The sequence below is a fragment of the Euprymna scolopes genome, chromosome 27 (assembly GCF_053919585.1).
Source record: "Euprymna scolopes isolate OS-2025 chromosome 27, ASM5391958v1, whole genome shotgun sequence".
Classification (NCBI taxonomy): Eukaryota; Metazoa; Mollusca; class Cephalopoda; order Sepiida; family Sepiolidae; genus Euprymna; species Euprymna scolopes.
The window spans coordinates 39,388,576-39,406,217 of NC_136508.1; the positions used below are offsets into that span (position 1 = coordinate 39,388,576).

A 17,642-nucleotide genomic window follows, 5' to 3' on the forward strand; every position below is an offset into this window, starting at 1 on the left:
AACTAGCATGTAGCATTGTTTAACTAACATGTAGCATTGTTTAAATTACATGTAGCATTGTTTAACTAGCATGTAGCATTGTTTAACTAACATGTAGCATTGTTTAACTAGCATGTAGCATTGTTTAACTAGCATGTAGCATTGTTTAACTAGCATGTAGCATTGTTTAACTAGCATGTAGCATTGTTTAACTAGCATGTAGCATTGTTTAAACAACATGTAGTGTTATAAAAGATGCTGGCTCCTCGTTTATATCTATTTCTGGGCATGTTTAACAACGTTTGCAGATACTGTTCGTAGATCTTCTCTGGTGATTCTCCTAATAGTGTTGGTAATGTTCTCATTTAATTGGTCTAGACTGTGAGGATTATTTGCATAAAGTTTTTGTCTTAAAGTCCCCCAAAGATAAAAATCACATGATGGCAAGTCCGGGGAACGTGGTGGCCATAACCCTTTGCTTATTGTTCTCTCTTCCGTAAACATGTCATGAACTCGTGCCTGTGATCTGTGAGATGTGCAGCATGTAGCGCCATCTTGGTGGAAAAAGAATTGCATTTTGTCTTGTGGTGTCAGTTGGTCATTAAGAGAAAGATTAGAGAGATTGGATTACTTTTAAGATGGCCACCCTGCATCTTCAAATATTTATTTTGTTGCCTCATTTTATGTTATCATTTGCTTTATTGGAATTTGTGGTTTTGTCACCAAAACAATTAGGGATATTGGCAACCTCCAAATGGTCTCGTTCATAAGAATATCAACAACAGAATCAAATTGGCCGACAAAGTTGTACTGTACGAACTCACATGAATTTACTACTATGCTTAAGAACAGGAGGATGCCAATATGCAACAATAGTTATAGCAAGATCAAATGAATGCCGTGCTTACCTCCAGTTTTTCGAATTCTAAATTATCAAAATAAAGGCGCTGATTATCTAGAATTTCTTGTTCTTTTTGGTAACGTTCCAAAAGCTGGTCTTCATCTTCCATGAGACATGCCTCTAACAATTGCTCGGTCTCGTAGTGCTTCCTCTCGAGTTCACGCAGCTTTTGTTTTTCCAATTCAATCAGTTCCAAGTCCTAAAGCAGAAAAAGAAAAAAAAAATCCAAAATTCAAATCTTGCGGACAAGACAGCTTTTATTCATGACTCTAGATATCTCAGTAAAAAAAAAAAACTATGCAAAAAAATTAAGACTTTTCATTCTATTATTTATTGCAGACAATTATCCTCATCTTTTAGTTGTCATTTCATGATGTTTCGGCCAACTATTTCTCTAGCCTTCATCAGGTGGTAACTGCAACGGGATGGGAACTCCGAATCTCCTAACAGCAATCACTGCCTTCCATAGTTGTTTTTCGTCTCACCACGTTTTTGGCCAACTAAGCCTTTGGCCGGCTTTGAGTAGGATTGAAACCGCTATCTTCAGACAATGCTCACCTGGAACCGTAAAGATTCAATGTTTCTATCCACTGCGCTACGGGTATCGAAGGGCAATCAAGGTTGGGATTTTTGGTCTTATAAATCCACGTTTATTTATTATCTGATCTTCCATTGTCAGGTCCGTACCGAATGGCATATATTATTTAATTAATTGGAATGTTTATTGTGATGAGTATCATTTACTTATTGCAGACTATTATCCTCATCTTTTTTTGATAGTGATGATAATAGTCCACAATAAATAAATAATACTCATCTCATTATTTATTTCTATGCACTATATATATATATGTATATATATATATATATATATATATATCACATAAGCATGAATTCATAAAAAAACATGCATATATATTCTCGACTATGCAGCATTTGATTTTGAGTTTAACTCTTTGCTACTGTGATGCTATTGTTTGAGCGGAGCCTCAGTGCCTCATCGTGTGGCCAGCACCATGAGATTCTCGCCCTAGGCTAAGTGAGATGGGGCTGGATCCGTCAGCTAGTTGCTAAACTAAATGGAAGTATTATTATAATTACTATAATTCTTACGGGCGCTGATTGTGTTGGCTATTCTATACTGCAATTTCTGCGATCCTTGAAATCAGCAATTTCAGTCAACAAATATTAGACAAAAAACTTGACAACCTGAAATAGTGTGAAATTCAAAGGTCACCTTATATTCTAGTGATTGGAAAAGAAAAATGGAAGCAAGTAAGTTTTAATTAAAACCATGATTATTAGAAGATCAGACACGTGCGCTATTTTTTATTTTTTAAATAAACATTCATTTATTTGAAGTTTCTAAGCCCTCATCAGGATTTTTTTTTTAAGACAATACATTTTTTTTTCTTACCTGCCATGTCTCTATTTGTTGAATTGGTATCGTCCAGTGGGTAAGTGCTGAATTATGCACACACGTGTAAAAATTAATAGAAATCCACTTTCTAGAAGCAGCCAAACTACACCATGGCAAGTAAAAAAAAAAATGTATGGTCTAAAAATAAAAATTTCTGATGAGGGCTTTGTTATAAGCTGAAAATTAGAAAATTAATAAATAAATGTTTATTTAAAAAAAAAAACAAAATATATCCCACGCGTCTGATCTAACCGTCATGTTTTGAATTTCATTTTCTCCGTGCTTCTAAAAAGTGGAGTTAATGAAATTTTTTTTCTTTACAAGAGTCACCACTTATCAGGGCTTGATGGCCACTCGAAGGTAAGAATTAATGAATGTAAGGTGGTCAATAATTGGTTGGTTGGTTGGTTTTGTTTTACAGCATATCAACCCTTTTCCGGTTATTTAATGCCGAATCCAAAGATTCGGAAGAAAAAATTTTTAATAGAATATGTTTGTTGTTTTCAAGTCAGTTTCTATTTAACCCATAGTTAGGACCCTAACAGGTACTACCACTCCGGGTCAGAGTCGACCTGGGAGCAATGGCAATTAAAGGGTGGCTGCACACTCCCCAAAGCCCACAAGCTGGGACTTCACCACTGGATATAGTTTAAGGTCATATCCAGGACCCAATAATTAGTAGTGGTGGAACTTGAGTACAATTTATTTAAGGGAAATGGCTTAACAAGAACTTGTTTACATTGGACTTGAAGACAACCATGCCGTAGTCAGCTAGAAAGCAGGCTGAGAGTACAGAGTTCACTATGCAGCTTTAGAAAAGAAACATTGTTCATAGAATTTGCGTTTAGATTTAGGTACTGACAGAGAGCAGGGGAAATTGTTGACAGTGGTCGTAGCTAGACAAGTGTTGTGAATGTTTTGGAGGATGGGGGAGACCATAAGTGGAAGCTCAGTCGAGCACTTGCCATGAAAATAATGATAAAGCAGAGATAGATTTGCAAGGTCTCTTATGTGGGAAAGATGTTGCAAGGAGGAGTAAAGGAAATCACCTGCTAGGTTTCAAAGCTGGTTTTGAACCCTGTCAAGGCAATAAAGAGTACTCATAGCATCTCCAGTACTCCATTTTGGATAACTTATATGATTCATGCAACCTACACACCGTTTCTTTTCGTTTCGAAGATTATGGTCATAATAAATTTATCTTAACTTATGCCAATTTATATATACGTTAATCATTTACTTGAAAAATACTCGGCTTGTATATAGCAATCATAATGGATTTAAAAAAATCTTTCTCATAAATAAAGTTTTTTATGATGAAAAAAAAATCTTTATATAAATTTTGAAAAAAGTCTAAGTTTAATGAATGTCTTTCAATTGGGTTCGAGAGAATATAAGTTGTTCAAAATGGTGTTTTTATAAGTCCAATAAACATCTGAAGTGTACATGACTAAATATGCAGCAAAGACATAATTTTGCAGACTTGTTAGTCGCAATACGAAACAATATTGTAATGGATACCTTTTGAAAAGTAATAAATAACCAAATGAGAAAACTTGATATTTGGAACTTGGAGAATTATTGTACTACACTATATACAGGGTGGAATGATAAAATTGTCGCCCTAGAAAAGACGACATGATTCCATTTCCATTTAATAAAAACATGTTTTCTTTTTTTGTTGCAGACCATCTACTAGGTGGCCAATTGTGTACAACTCCCAAGAGCGATAGGAGCCTTCTTTCATGTCAAATGACACAATGTTCAACAAGTGAGATCGGAGATGCACCACTGTACAACTACCGATCCAAGTTATGAGAACAGGACCATTGCCAGCACCCTCAAAATGCATCATTTGATTGCTACGAATAACAGGGACATGCCCAGGCTGATGAAAACAAAGTTTCTAGCCATGGTTATGGTCTTTGGTGTGGTTTCAAGTAAGGGCCATATCATGCCCACATCTTCGAAGTTGGTTCGAAAATCAACACCGAGATGTATCTGGATGTGCTGAAGAATGCGATGATCAGCTCGTGCAATCAAGTGGCTGCTGGCAGACTCTGGGTGTGGCAGCAGGACTCGGCGCCGGCCCACAAGTCCAAAGAAATCTAAGCTTTCTTCAGAAAGAGTGCTGTGACTTTGTACGCTTCTCTCACTAGCCCACCCCCTCCTTCTTCCCCGACTTGAACCCACTGAACTACTTAGTTTGGTCATACGTCGAGAACATCACTAACATGACCTTCCACAACACCAAAGCTAGCCTGATTGCTTCCATCCACCGATCTCCTACAGACACTTGTCCAAGTTCTGGACCCAGTGATTGAGGCTGAAGGCGGCTACATTGAATAGATGTCAGCTCTACTGCATAATCAAGTTACCTAAATTGATTTTTTTTTTTTTTCAATAAAAGTGTTAAAATAATGCTTTAGTTATATTTTCTTTAGGGCAACACTTTATCGTTCCACCCTGTATATATATAACAAATAAATTGCCATATAGATCATCAGAACTTACAATATATTTATCTATGAAACAAATAAAACTGCAATTATTGTGGATTCATTTCAGCGTAAAACAGTTCATCATGAAAAGAGAATGTTTTGTCAATGTCCACATTTTCCTATAAAACCCTTTGTTGTGAATTCAATCTGCCTCGCTTGTTATTAGACGATATCCACCCTCATTTATTGGATATGGTCGCCTCACTCCATGATGGGTTCCACCCTCGTTTATTGAATATGATCGGTACAATTGCCATGTTATTGATCATTTCATTATTTATTTACATCCGCCTACACGTGAAAATGCTCCCATAAATATAAATATTTATCAGCAGGAGAGTCACACAAAAACCATACAATCAGCAGAATGTGTTGCAAGATATCGATGGTTGATCAATTGTAGAAAATAAAAAAGAACTTATGCTTTACAATTGTTTGCACAGAATAAACATGTTTGTAAATTAAACTTTGTAAACAAAAATCCGGATCAAATAGATTTGAGGCACCCCTAGACCTGAAAGAAGTTCTTAGATTATGGTACAAGTTCAAGAGAGAAGGCATGTGTTTCTGTTAGGCAAAATTAGGGTAATTATCGGTAAAGAAAATGGTCATTTTGAATTTTAAATACATGTAAACATTAACATAACTATCAACCTAAACCTTTTTTATCCATAACGTGTAAAGGACATGTAACATTAATGAGGTGTATTAAAATATATACATATTTGGATTCTTCGAACTACTGTTCTCATCTTGAGTGTCATTTTCACAATGTTTCGATTTGGATGAAATTTCAAACAAAACCCTTCTTCACAGGAACCCATGGCGCAGTGGTTAGAGTACTTAGAGAAATCAATTGTAAAACTGATAAAGGTTGATGGTTCAAGTCTCAGTGTGGGCGACTGAAATATACAATTGTGAATTACTTAGGACCTCTATCTAAATTATTTAGGACCTCTATCCAGCCATGTTTGATGGGACGAGAGTATACTATCCATGTGAAGTAAATAAAGAGGTCCATTCTGAATTCCTGAGTTCAACAAGTTACATATGCCTGAAGAAGGTCGGATGTTACATCGACCACGACGTTGTGAAAATGACACTCAAAATGAGAACAGTAGTCCGAAGATTCCATATAATACGAATAACCAACCCTCATCTAAAAAATTCAGAAACATAAAAATATATATATTAGAAAAAAATAAAAATAAAAAATAAAACAGCTTACCAACATTCTTACGTTTAAAAGCAATATTTTTTTTTATCGAAAAATTGTGTAAAAACAAAACATCCTAGTATGTAATTGGATGAAATAAACATTTATTTTTGAAACATTATATTGAAATGAGACAAACAAAAAATCGTAAAACGTAATTGGGAAGGGTCACGAAATTGACCAACATCATTTATTTCCTATGAAAAGTCACGACGTAAACGCCGAGTAATGGCTCAAGTAGCTTAATATGCGTGATCACCAAAATATAATATTAACTGATATATGATAAAAAAAACCTCAAACATCTTTTCAGGATGAAAATAAAATAAAATATTGTTTAAGAAACCATAATAATCAGGCAACATAAATTACATAATACACACATGCATAAAACAAAATTTAGTAGCAATTTTGAGCGAAGGAGGGGGGGTTACAATTAATTTTAATATAAATCATGCTTCATTATGGGCAAGTAAAAAAAGAATTTGTACATTCTACTCAAATATGGAACGGAGAGTGTACAGCATTCAATACTGGATATGAAATAAACGCTACTAAAGTATGCAGTTTCTACATCATTCATGGAAACATTTACGTGATAAAGAAACAAAAACATATCTATATAATAAAGTAAAGCCAGTCTGTTTCTCAAAGATTGTCAGTGATAGTTTTGAATCTGACAAATCAATATTTAATTCTGACTAGCCATATTTTAAATCCTTACCTTATTAATCCCTGTTCTTTATAATGAAAACAATATACTTTAATTTAGTGAAATTTGTGAAAGGGAATTGGGATGCCATTCAGGAACTAATGGATGATATCATTAAGGAAACACAGATCTTTTAAATCTAATGAAGACATGGTCTAAATAGTCCATGGCCTTTTAAATCTAATGAAGACATGGTCTAAATAGTCCATGGCCTCAAATGGATGCATTTAGACTTTATCCTGATAAATTCTAGGAGTAAACAATAGTTAGACTCCTGCAAGGTTTGGAAGAGAGTGTTATGGTGTGTTCATCCCATGGATACTAATGAACTCTTCCATAATATAAAAACCGAGAAAATATATCTTTGCGGCAGCACACAGGTAATGCAAAAGTCTTACAATCATAGCAGTCGGACTGACGTATGCATACACTTTAACTGTTATATTTGTTTTTCTATTTTGTTTCTACTGAGTTGGGTCTTTCTTGCAGACCCTTATGGGACCACAACACAAATAATATTTAATTCTAATAAGCCATATTATAAATTCTTACACCAGGTTCTTTACAATGAAAACAATGTATTTCACTCAATTGAAAAAAACAAAATTATTTATTCCGGATTGGAAGAGTGTTAAAAGCAGAATATTTTTTCCAATAATGATTGAAACATTAGCATTAGTTCATGACAATAATAAACAAAATTCTACATTGGCATATTTATTTTCGCTTTATGATAAAGATTTACATATTTTAATTGAATATTAAACTGCTTACTTCTTAAAATTATTAATGTATCACATTAATAGGTAAAATAATTTTATTCTACACAACTAAAATGTTGTTTCAATGAAATGATATATGCTGCTGATTTTATTAATCTTTAAGAATAAATTTCAAATGATATAAGCAGCTACTTATTGATTCTGAAAGATGAAGAAAGTTCCCATATACGATGACCTTAAACTATATCCAGTGGTGAGGCCCCAGCTTGCGGGCTTTGGGGAGTGTGGAGCCACCCATTAATTGCCATTGCGCCCAGGTCCACTCTGACCCCGGAGTGGTAGTACCTGTTAGGGTCCCAACTATGGGTTAAATAGAAACTGACTTGAAAACAACAAATATATTATATTAAAAAGTTTTCTTCCGAATCTTTGGATTTGGCATTAAATAACCTGAAAAGAGTTGATATGCCGTAAAACAACCAACCAACCAACCCATATACGAAGGACATTTAAAAAGTAATGCCTCCTATTTTTTATCCCACCCAAATGGATCAGAAGAGATTGCAAATTGCATTGGTAAGATGACTGAACTTATGCATTCATGACCTAAAAGGTTTCATCTTTCTCTTGCAAATATTGACAGTCTGAGACGAGGTACACCAAAGAAATAAACTATGCAGAATAGACTGTAAAAGAGTTTTTCTTTTCTTTTTTTAGACTAAACTGAACTTTTCTGGAGTATTTTTACTTTTTAATTTTTATCCGTGACCTATCGTGATAAAAATATCTCAAAGATGGTGTACTATTTATCCAATCATACTTGGTATCTACCAATCTCCTCACACAAAATATGTGATACAAGATCAGTTTAGTGTGGTCGACATAGAACATGGTCAGGATCATTCACAAAAACAAAATTCAGTCTTTTTAGACCCATCCCAGTAAATGCTTAAAATAAAAAATGATATTGTAGAAAAAAAAAAAAAAAAAAAAAAAAAAAAATGGAGAAGGTGTTTCTTGGCAGAACAATGTACTTGCCCCCCCCCCAAAAGTCGCAGTGCAACGTATAAAAGTGTTAAATAATAATTAGTTCTAAGTAATAGTTTTCTGGATGTTGAAGGTACAATTCTTAGTAGGTCAACACTCAGAAATACAACAGCGAATTACTTAAGACTTCTAACCAGTCATGGCTGATAGAACAAGAGCAACCTATCCTTGTAGATTAAATAATGAGTGCAGTTGGAAATTCTGTGCAGAGTACAGATGTTAAAATTCAACAAGATGTTAAAATTCAACAGATGTTAAAGTTCAACAAGATGCACCTGAAAAAGGTTTGAGATTACATTGGCTAAAAAAATGGGAAAATAACGTCCAAGATGAAAACAATAGTCCGAATAGTCCAAATAATACTGCATTTATGCCTTCTCATTGTTTTTAACGTTCGAGGATTAGCTCCCTTGCTGCTTCAGCTGTTTGGAGACTGGGTAGAAAGTACCAGTCAGGAATCTTTTCTTGTCAATCAGCTCGACAGGTGCGGGACCAGGAACTGAGCCAGTACCTATCGGACCGAAATATGCCACCTGAGTATTACTTAAAGGGTTCACCCTCCCAGGCCTTGCCACCTGACTTTTGGGTAGGGAAAGTTTATCACTTGTTTCCGGAGGCCGCCTATTGGGGAATGCCAATGATGATGCCCAGGCAATTTTTGCTAGGCGAAAGTGCTCCTCCTTTAGGGGTGCTGGGTGGACATCCCCACTTTCCAACATTCTCACATCTTGCTGAGGTGGACAGCAAGTTAATATCTATTGTGTTTATAAGTCTTTCAAACAGTTTATCGAGGGATCAATATTCAAACAGTGTGAATGTGCTGATTTCCCATCTTTGATCCGCATCTCAACGTCAGAGTTTCAATTTAAGCTTCATTAAGAAGTTCTTAGTCTTTTTCTTTGACGCCCTCCCTCCCATGGCCTATGAGTGCAAAAAAAGAAGAAGAAAGTTCAAGTGAAGTGCTCTGTAGCCCTGACGAGCAATTAAGAAAGCAATTAAGAAAAATATTGGTTCCTATCACCTTACGTGGTTGGCACCAGGAAAGGCATCTTATCTATAATAATTTTGCTTCAATTATAGAAACGACATGGTGAAACTTGTCTTAGGTGTATACTTCAGAGAGCTTTGCCACATGCTTGGAAACAAAATTCTGCCACTTACATAGCTGGAGTATGATAGCGTGGAAACGCCATCCATATCACAATCTTATTTTTCAAATATATTCACTGATGGGTCTGTTAATATGAAGCTTCTTTTTGATATTGCCATTTCCTTATCTCGCAAACTTACTCCAACAATTGTTCTTAAACATTTTCATCTCAAAGACATGAGCATAGATTAATGAATGTTATTTTACATATAATTTGGCGGATTTAGGGGCTTATACCTTTATTAGTTATGAACCTGAAAGTGTACATAATTTAAGAAGAGTAGAAAGCGACCACTTTATGTTTACTTTCAGCACTCACACAACTCTCACTTCCCTTATTTTGTCCTTTAATCCTCACATTCTATGAGAACGTTTCTGACAAAGGGGGAAGAACTGTTGTTTTCTGGGTCAGAATGTATCCATATATCATTGGTTAGTTTTTGAACATGAAATAGTATTTGTTTTTTGTTTTTTTAAGCTCTTACATCAAGTGGCTTCATGCCTCGCATGGAGTGATTTCCATTAAAAAAAATGTAACCTCTTTATTTATGTTCTACCAAGCAGACCTACCGACTTGGCCTTTTTGTCAAGATCTAAGTGTAGTATCTGTTCTTCAGATGCTGCACTTCCATTTCTTGTTCTCTTTCGGTGGAGGATCAGTCCTTCACAACTGTGACAATTTTTTTATTTTTGTACCTTTTCTCCACGTTAAAAAAACGACCCTGGTGTCTAACTCTGTCCCGTGGGGAAGCATAGTAAATAGGTACAATAATTCCTGCTCTAGTAAATAGGGTGAGATGGGGTACAAGGGTCAGACGTTAAACTGAGACTTTCCATGGACATACCTTCTTTAGAAGGCTTTTCCATTTGTGGAAGACATTACTGTAAGACTGCTTCCCTGTTCGTTACAACTTGGTCGTCTTAAAATCAGATGTCAACAAATTGTTGTTATAAATTGTTCCACGAGTAATCAAACACAGTTCATATAATTAATTTTAGTACTCTCATAGTGTTCCTCATCTTTTGGCTAGCAATCATTTCGATTTCATTAATGCTCATTATTAAGCTCAGTCACAGTAGTTTCTTGCCTTATGAATCCAGCATTGATGAGAACAAGAGAATGGATCTGTTGCAACCACTGTGCTGGTTTCATTTAATTTGATGAAGTACTTAAAACATGTTGGGACAAAACGTGGAATAAAAAGGAGGAATAATGATGATGATGATAATAAAACGAAAAAGAAAAAGAGAAAAAAAAACTAAAAAGAAAAAAAAATCAAATATAACACAAATAAAAAAGTGGTGTTACAAGAAATAAGAGTGCTCATAAACACATTAAAAATGAAATGCAAAAATAAACAAAACAAAAATGGGGAAGCTAGTTCGAAAGACTTTTTCAATACAAATAATATCTTCCAATAAAAATTCTGATTCTTTTTTTTTTATTTACTAACGAGTTACCACTTATCGAGGCCAAAAAGCAACTCAAAGAAAAGGGTCAATGAGATAGATGTCCAATGAGGAAGAATATTATAATAGGATCGAAAATTGCGCATGGAATTAACAAAGTTTTATTATTTATGAGGACGGTTTGACAAGTATTAACATTAGACTTGAAGACAACTATGATGAAATCTAATCATCATCATCATCATATTCAATTTAACATCAATTTCACATGTTGGTTTGTGTTGGACGGCTTTTAGGAATTTATATTAAAAAAAAAAAAAAAATTATTATTTTCTTTTTTGCTCTCTTTCGCTGCAAACAATGCATATTGTCCCCCAGGCTACTCTTTCGGATCGTGTCTAACAGGGGACTATGGAGAGTTGAGCAACTAGATGTTTGTTTACATAACATTTAAACTTCTACATGTTAGTACAGTCTATTAGTCCGAGAGAAGGAAAAATTTCTAGCATCTAGAGGTCTCAACAGTGAAGGGGTAGGATTTTTCTGCTTGTCTGGTTAATCGGAGTAGGTATATCAAGGTGGCACAAGTGCTAAGAGTTTATCAGAGCACATTCCATTAAAGTACTTGTAAAATAAGTACAAGGATGCAACACTGTGGCGATGGGACAGGGTTGTAGCTTGGCCGACAATGTGGGACCTTTTTTTTTTTTTTTTTTTTTTTTTTACATGGGTTCACCACTTATCAAGGCCCGAAGGCCACTCAGGGATAAGGGTTATTGCATGCCTATTAGATTTGAGACTCTTTTTTTGTATGCTTTTGGAGTGAGAAACTAATGGTAGATGCACCAGACCAGATGTGGTAGCAATACTCTATGCATGGGCGAATTGTGACTCCCAAATGAACCTATCTCTGGCCAGGTCTTTATAAAACTGCATATCCTTAAATGCGACAGGTTTTCTTTGGTATTCCTTTTCTTAACTGAGGCAAGATTTGGTTTGATGCACTTTCTGATCCTAACCCGATGAATTGATCGAGACACTATCTCTAGATGGTTGGCCAACAAAACTAGAGAGCACTTTCACCTGCTTTAATATAAGTTAAAAAAAAAAAGAAAAAAAAGGAAAGTGATAAAAATAATAAATTATCAATAATTTTAAATGAGGTTAGTAGGAGTACTTTGGTCGAAACGTTGCGAACATAACCAAAATTAGGACAACAGGCTGAAATAAGGATATTCTTTAAAAGTGAATACCCCCCCCCCCGACACATTTAGTTCTGTGGAAACGCCATCAGAAAAATTATTCATTGATTTTTAAGTGATATTACCTATATAAAAAGTTAGATGTTCCCAATATGTCAATATCTAAGTATAAAAAATAACACATTTCACTCAGAACAGCAACAACCTAAGAGCTTACATCCATTACTTCAATTTATAGACTTTTATTAAACAGACTATTCACATTTATTAAAACCTAAAGTACCCATTCAAGAACATATTTAGAATAGTAAGGCACCCTTGGGCATTTTAATAAGTGCAAGATATTTGTTTTTCATTAAAAAATTACGATTATGAAAATAGAAATTGCACTCCATAAGCTATAAGTTTAGAGAAAGGGGTGTGAAAAGGATTAAACTTTTTTTTTTTAATTTTGGAAGACTGCACAGTTTGATCAAAGTATTGTCATACTATTAGTGGGTTGATATTTTAATTTGTCCAGATTTCGTGTTTATTATTATTATAGAATCGTGATTTCAGAAGTAAAAAAAAAAAATATTTGGGTGCCATCAACTAGAATCGAAACCGAAAGCAAAACTGTAGCATTCAAAGCTGGTGACGTTACCACTGTAACGATGTGTCATGCATATGAACCGCTTAAAAATAAACTAAGATGAATATACAAAATATATAACGATTTTTTTTTTAAATTTTGACCCATTTTTGACCTCTTAAAAACTATTTTAGCTAATGACCCATAAAAGAACAGTCGATAAAAAAATCCAATCATTTGAGGCCCCTAACGCAACTCTGTGACTTTTAGTTTTGGTAGGTTGGTTGGTTGTTCGTGTTTTACGGCATATCAACACCTTTCGGGTTATTTAATGCCGAATCCAAAGATTTTGAAGAAAAATTTTTTTAATAGAATATATTTGTTGTTTTCACGTCGGTTTCTATTTAATGCATAGTTGGGACCCTAACAGGTATTACCACTCCTGGTCAGAGTGGACCTGGGAGCAATGGTAATTAAAGGGTGGCTCCACACTCCCCAAAGCCCGCAAGCTGGGGCCTCACCACTGGATATAGTTTAAGGTCATATTCAGGACTCCCATTGAGGGACTTTTACCCTCTGCAGGGGGGGGGCAGTCGGCATATTCTAATGCCCCACCGACAGGGCCAAGTTTTGGTAGAGATAGAGTTTGAAAATATGGATACAAACAGACAGACATAGTGAGTTTTATAAATTAGATAATTAAAAAGATTGAGATGATTATATTTAAAGCCAGGGGTGACAAGAACAAACCAATCAGGAGCAAGAACCGTTGTATAAAATATACTGAATCTGACTTATTTAATACTTCCATTATTTACCTGGAATTCTTTATAAATCTAAACTTTTGAGTTGATGCTGCTAATTTTTGTTTGGTACAACTACATTTAATATTCGCAATTGGATGAATTTTTGAGGTGGGGGCGGGCATCCCTTTCTGGATCATTTTTCGAATGGTTCTCTACTTAGAAGAAAATGCAGGAGTTTCTAAGGTTCACACTGTATAATTTCATGTTTTTTCATACAAATATATAAAAATTTGTTTTACTTTTACAAAAGAGAATTTATTAAAACAGAATACAAAAAAAAAAAAAAATACAAAATTTGATTTAGTTATGCAAAAAAAAAAAAAAAAAAAAAAAAAAATTATAATATAAGCAAAACATAGTCTAAAACCGAGACAACTCATAACAAACGATTATTACCAAAGATTGGTGGCAGCACCAAACATTGCATCCAAGAAATTAAACACCATGCATAGGAACCAAATAGAACAAGCATAACCCATGGCAAAATAAATCAATTAAAAAAATTTACCTAAACATGAGTTTTTGCTGTTTTTTCATGAAGATAATTTTTTTTAATGGACAGGATTTAGGGGAGGGTATAAATACACCAAATCGGTTTTAAAAAGTTTTACACAAAAATAAAACAAAAACATAAAAAAAAAAAAAATGACAATTTTAAAAAAGATCCGTGCATGAACAATTTCCACATTAAGAAAATAGATATGAGCAATGTAAAGTCACGTTTTAGAAAACATTTTTTTTTATGAATTTATATGAGAAAATTTGAAAACCTGAAAATGTTTTGAAATGATAAAATCATTTTTATTTACTTTTTTATTTGTTCAAGTCCGAATTTAGTGAAAATTCGGATTTTAACAACAACAAAAAAAAGAACCTATAACAACATTATGAAAAAAAATCGGACTGACATCTCCTTGATAAAGCCAGGTTATTGGCGAAAATTCGGAATTTAACACAAAAAAAAAATAAATAAAAATAAAAGTAAAAATAACATTTTCAGGTTTTCAAATTTTCTCATTTATATATATATATATATATATATATATATATATAATTCCGGGTTAATATTGTTCAAAGGTGAAAACACATCCAATGGGTTTAATGAGGTTTATACAAGAGTGCTTAATACCAAAGTAGAACAAGATATACGTCATATTTATTTTTGCATACAAATTTAGGTATCGCTACACATTCATGAATCTATTTCAGTCAACTAGTTATAAGTAATCAAAGACATCATCAGACGATGTTGCTTTTATAAAAGTCAAATCCTCAAAATTGGACAAAAGTTTCTCCAATTTCATTGAGGATTTGGCTTTTGTAAAAGCAACATTGCCTGATGATGCCTAGTTTTTTTACTAGCAGGGTGCCCGGCATTGTCTGGTCGTAAAATACGCTTAAATATGATATTTTGATAAATGCAGATTTCGTATTTATTATTACATTATATTGGACCCAATATATAGTAATGATTTAAAAAGTTCAAAAGAAAATGACTTGTGCACCACTACAGAGAATCGAAACCAAAACATTTAGCTTACGATTTATTTTTTCCTCTGCCGTTAATGACTGAGCTATGAAGACATGTTTGCTACAAGGCTAAAAATTAAAACATGAACCAATAGCTACTACGTAATGCATGCATATTCATAATGCTGGCGTTCAATCTTCATCTAGCAAATTTCAATTTTTCTTTTTTAAAATTTTCACTTTTGTACCAATTTTCCCAGGCTAAAACCCAAATATAAAGTTTTGCATGGGTTAAAATACCTTATTTATGAAATTTCATGTCTGCAGACCAAAACCTCTACGGAGTTTGGTAGGCATAATTTTTTAAACAAAAATATATATGTATACATAAATATATATGAATAGAGTTTTGTGTTTAGTATAAACATTTTATGCAAATATTATGCAAGTATAAATCATGTAGAATATCTGCATGAATATAATTACATTTACTAGTTAGCTAAAGATGATCATCCCATAAGAAAACAAAAAAAATAAAATAATAGGGAATTAATTAAAATAAATGTTTAAAAGAATATGCAAATTAGTTAGCTCTTTTGCTAGTGAATGCAATTCCACAACCCACATATAAGAAAGTTGTATTTTCTTTTTAAATAAATAGAAAAAAAGGGTTTTTAATATAAACATCAATACACAAATAAAAAAAAATTATAAGAGTATAGATAACTAGTTGACTGAAACATATTCATGAATGTGTAGCGATACCTAAAAACATAAATAAGTATTATATATATATATATATATATATATATATATATATATATAGTTTTATTATAACAATCATAGTGAAGGTCATTTATATTTAGTGGAATAATTTAAATTATGGGTTTAATGAGGGTAGCGAGATTAAACTACAAAGAAGGGAAATTCATTACAATTGCTACCGGAAGTTTTAAAACGCAACTGAAATGCAACAATTGGAAACAGTATAGGTTATTATACAAGGTTGGTACAAAATAATGGCGTTTTTTTTTGACGTTCAACCTTTATATAAAAAACGACATATTTGCACCAACCTAACATTAGGTGATACAATAATGGTTCCAATACATTTTTAAAATTACATTAATTTTAACAATTCAAAGTGGGTTTCTAAATTTTAGAGATGAGGATTAATTATTCATATTATTTGGATACTTTGAACTATTGTTCTCATCTTGAGTCATGTTTATACGGAAACACTGTGTTTATATTCAGTAATCATATTCCTTGATATTAATCCAACGAAACTCCAGTGTTTATAAAATAGTGCTCAGAAATAAGTGGGACCGTATTACAGATATAAATTTCTTTATTTATATAAATATCATTGGCTATATATGACCATATACGTTTCAGCTGTGATCTCGTTTGAAATCCAGCCTGATCAGATCAGCTGAGTTAAGTTGATATGGTGGCTCGATGAAGCTGAATCTCTAATGAGATCGCAGTTGAAACATGTATGCACATATGTAGCCAACAATGTTTGTATAAATAAAGTAATTTATATCTATATTTATGCAGACATATTAAACATTTTTTCAATCTTTCTGATAATCATTTTGTTCCAGCTGCGCCGACACACGTTTATTCGTATTAGCCTTCAGACGACTGTGCTCATCTTGAGTGTTCTTTTCACAATTCAGACAATGTAACCTCTGACCTGCTCCAAGTGTATCTCGTCAAGTTCGGAAAACTTTCTGTCAAACAATTTGCACGGAATTTCGAATGGAATCCTTTGCTTAAACCATAGGAGTAGCATGCTCTCATTAGTCAGTTATGACTTGATAGACATTTGAAGTAATTTATACTTGTATTTTGAATATTACCCACACTGAGGATTGAACGTTCAACCTCCAAAAGAGTAACTTTACAATTGTAATTACACATTTTGCCCAGTACTTTTATCAATTTCGAGCAGATCCCCAAGTTTGACTAGATACAGCTAAAGAAGGTCAGAGGTTACATCGACCAAAGCATTGTGGAAATGACACTAAAGATGAGAGCAATAGTCCAAAGAATCCAAATAATATGAATAATAAATCCTCATCTCAAAAAATTACGAAACATGACACTGGTTTGTTGTGGATTTTGAAGATTTAAACATACAATGTCTTAATCACTTCCATTGAATTTTTTTTTTTTTTTTTTTTTTTACTTATTGTTTCTTAATGTGATCTGAAGATGTTTTGTTGAAGAATCGAAAGTAGAGTAAAATGATAAAAAATAAATTCTGTGGTGTTTAACAATGTTTGCATAAATGAAAGAATACTGCCTAAACACACACATGTATAGATATTTTTCGTTATTAACTGACCTGTTACCTCGGATTTCGAATTCTGTCATCTTTTTCTAATATATAAAAAGCAAAATGTATGTGCATGTGTGTGCGTTTGTATGTTTGCCAAAGAAATTCTGACAAACGCGTCGGAACCTGACCAAACCGGTATCGTTTTGAAACTTTCAACTGGGCAGTTTTTTACAAGGAGGGGTCGG

At 33.5% G+C, this 17,642-nt stretch overlaps 1 protein-coding gene across 18 annotated transcripts in view; it reads right to left on the reverse strand.

Annotated features, from left to right (window-relative positions):
- Positions 1-17,642, reverse strand: part of LOC145248835 (pleckstrin homology-like domain family B member 2) — an 839,292-nt gene that overhangs the window by 124,832 nt on the left and 696,818 nt on the right. For all 18 annotated transcript variants that reach the window (XM_080110546.1, XM_080110540.1, XM_080110537.1 and 15 more), the window contains one exon: positions 888-1,079. In XM_080110546.1, the coding sequence (XP_079966672.1) occupies positions 888-1,079 (192 nt within the window). The remainder of the gene's footprint in view (positions 1-887; positions 1,080-17,642) is intronic.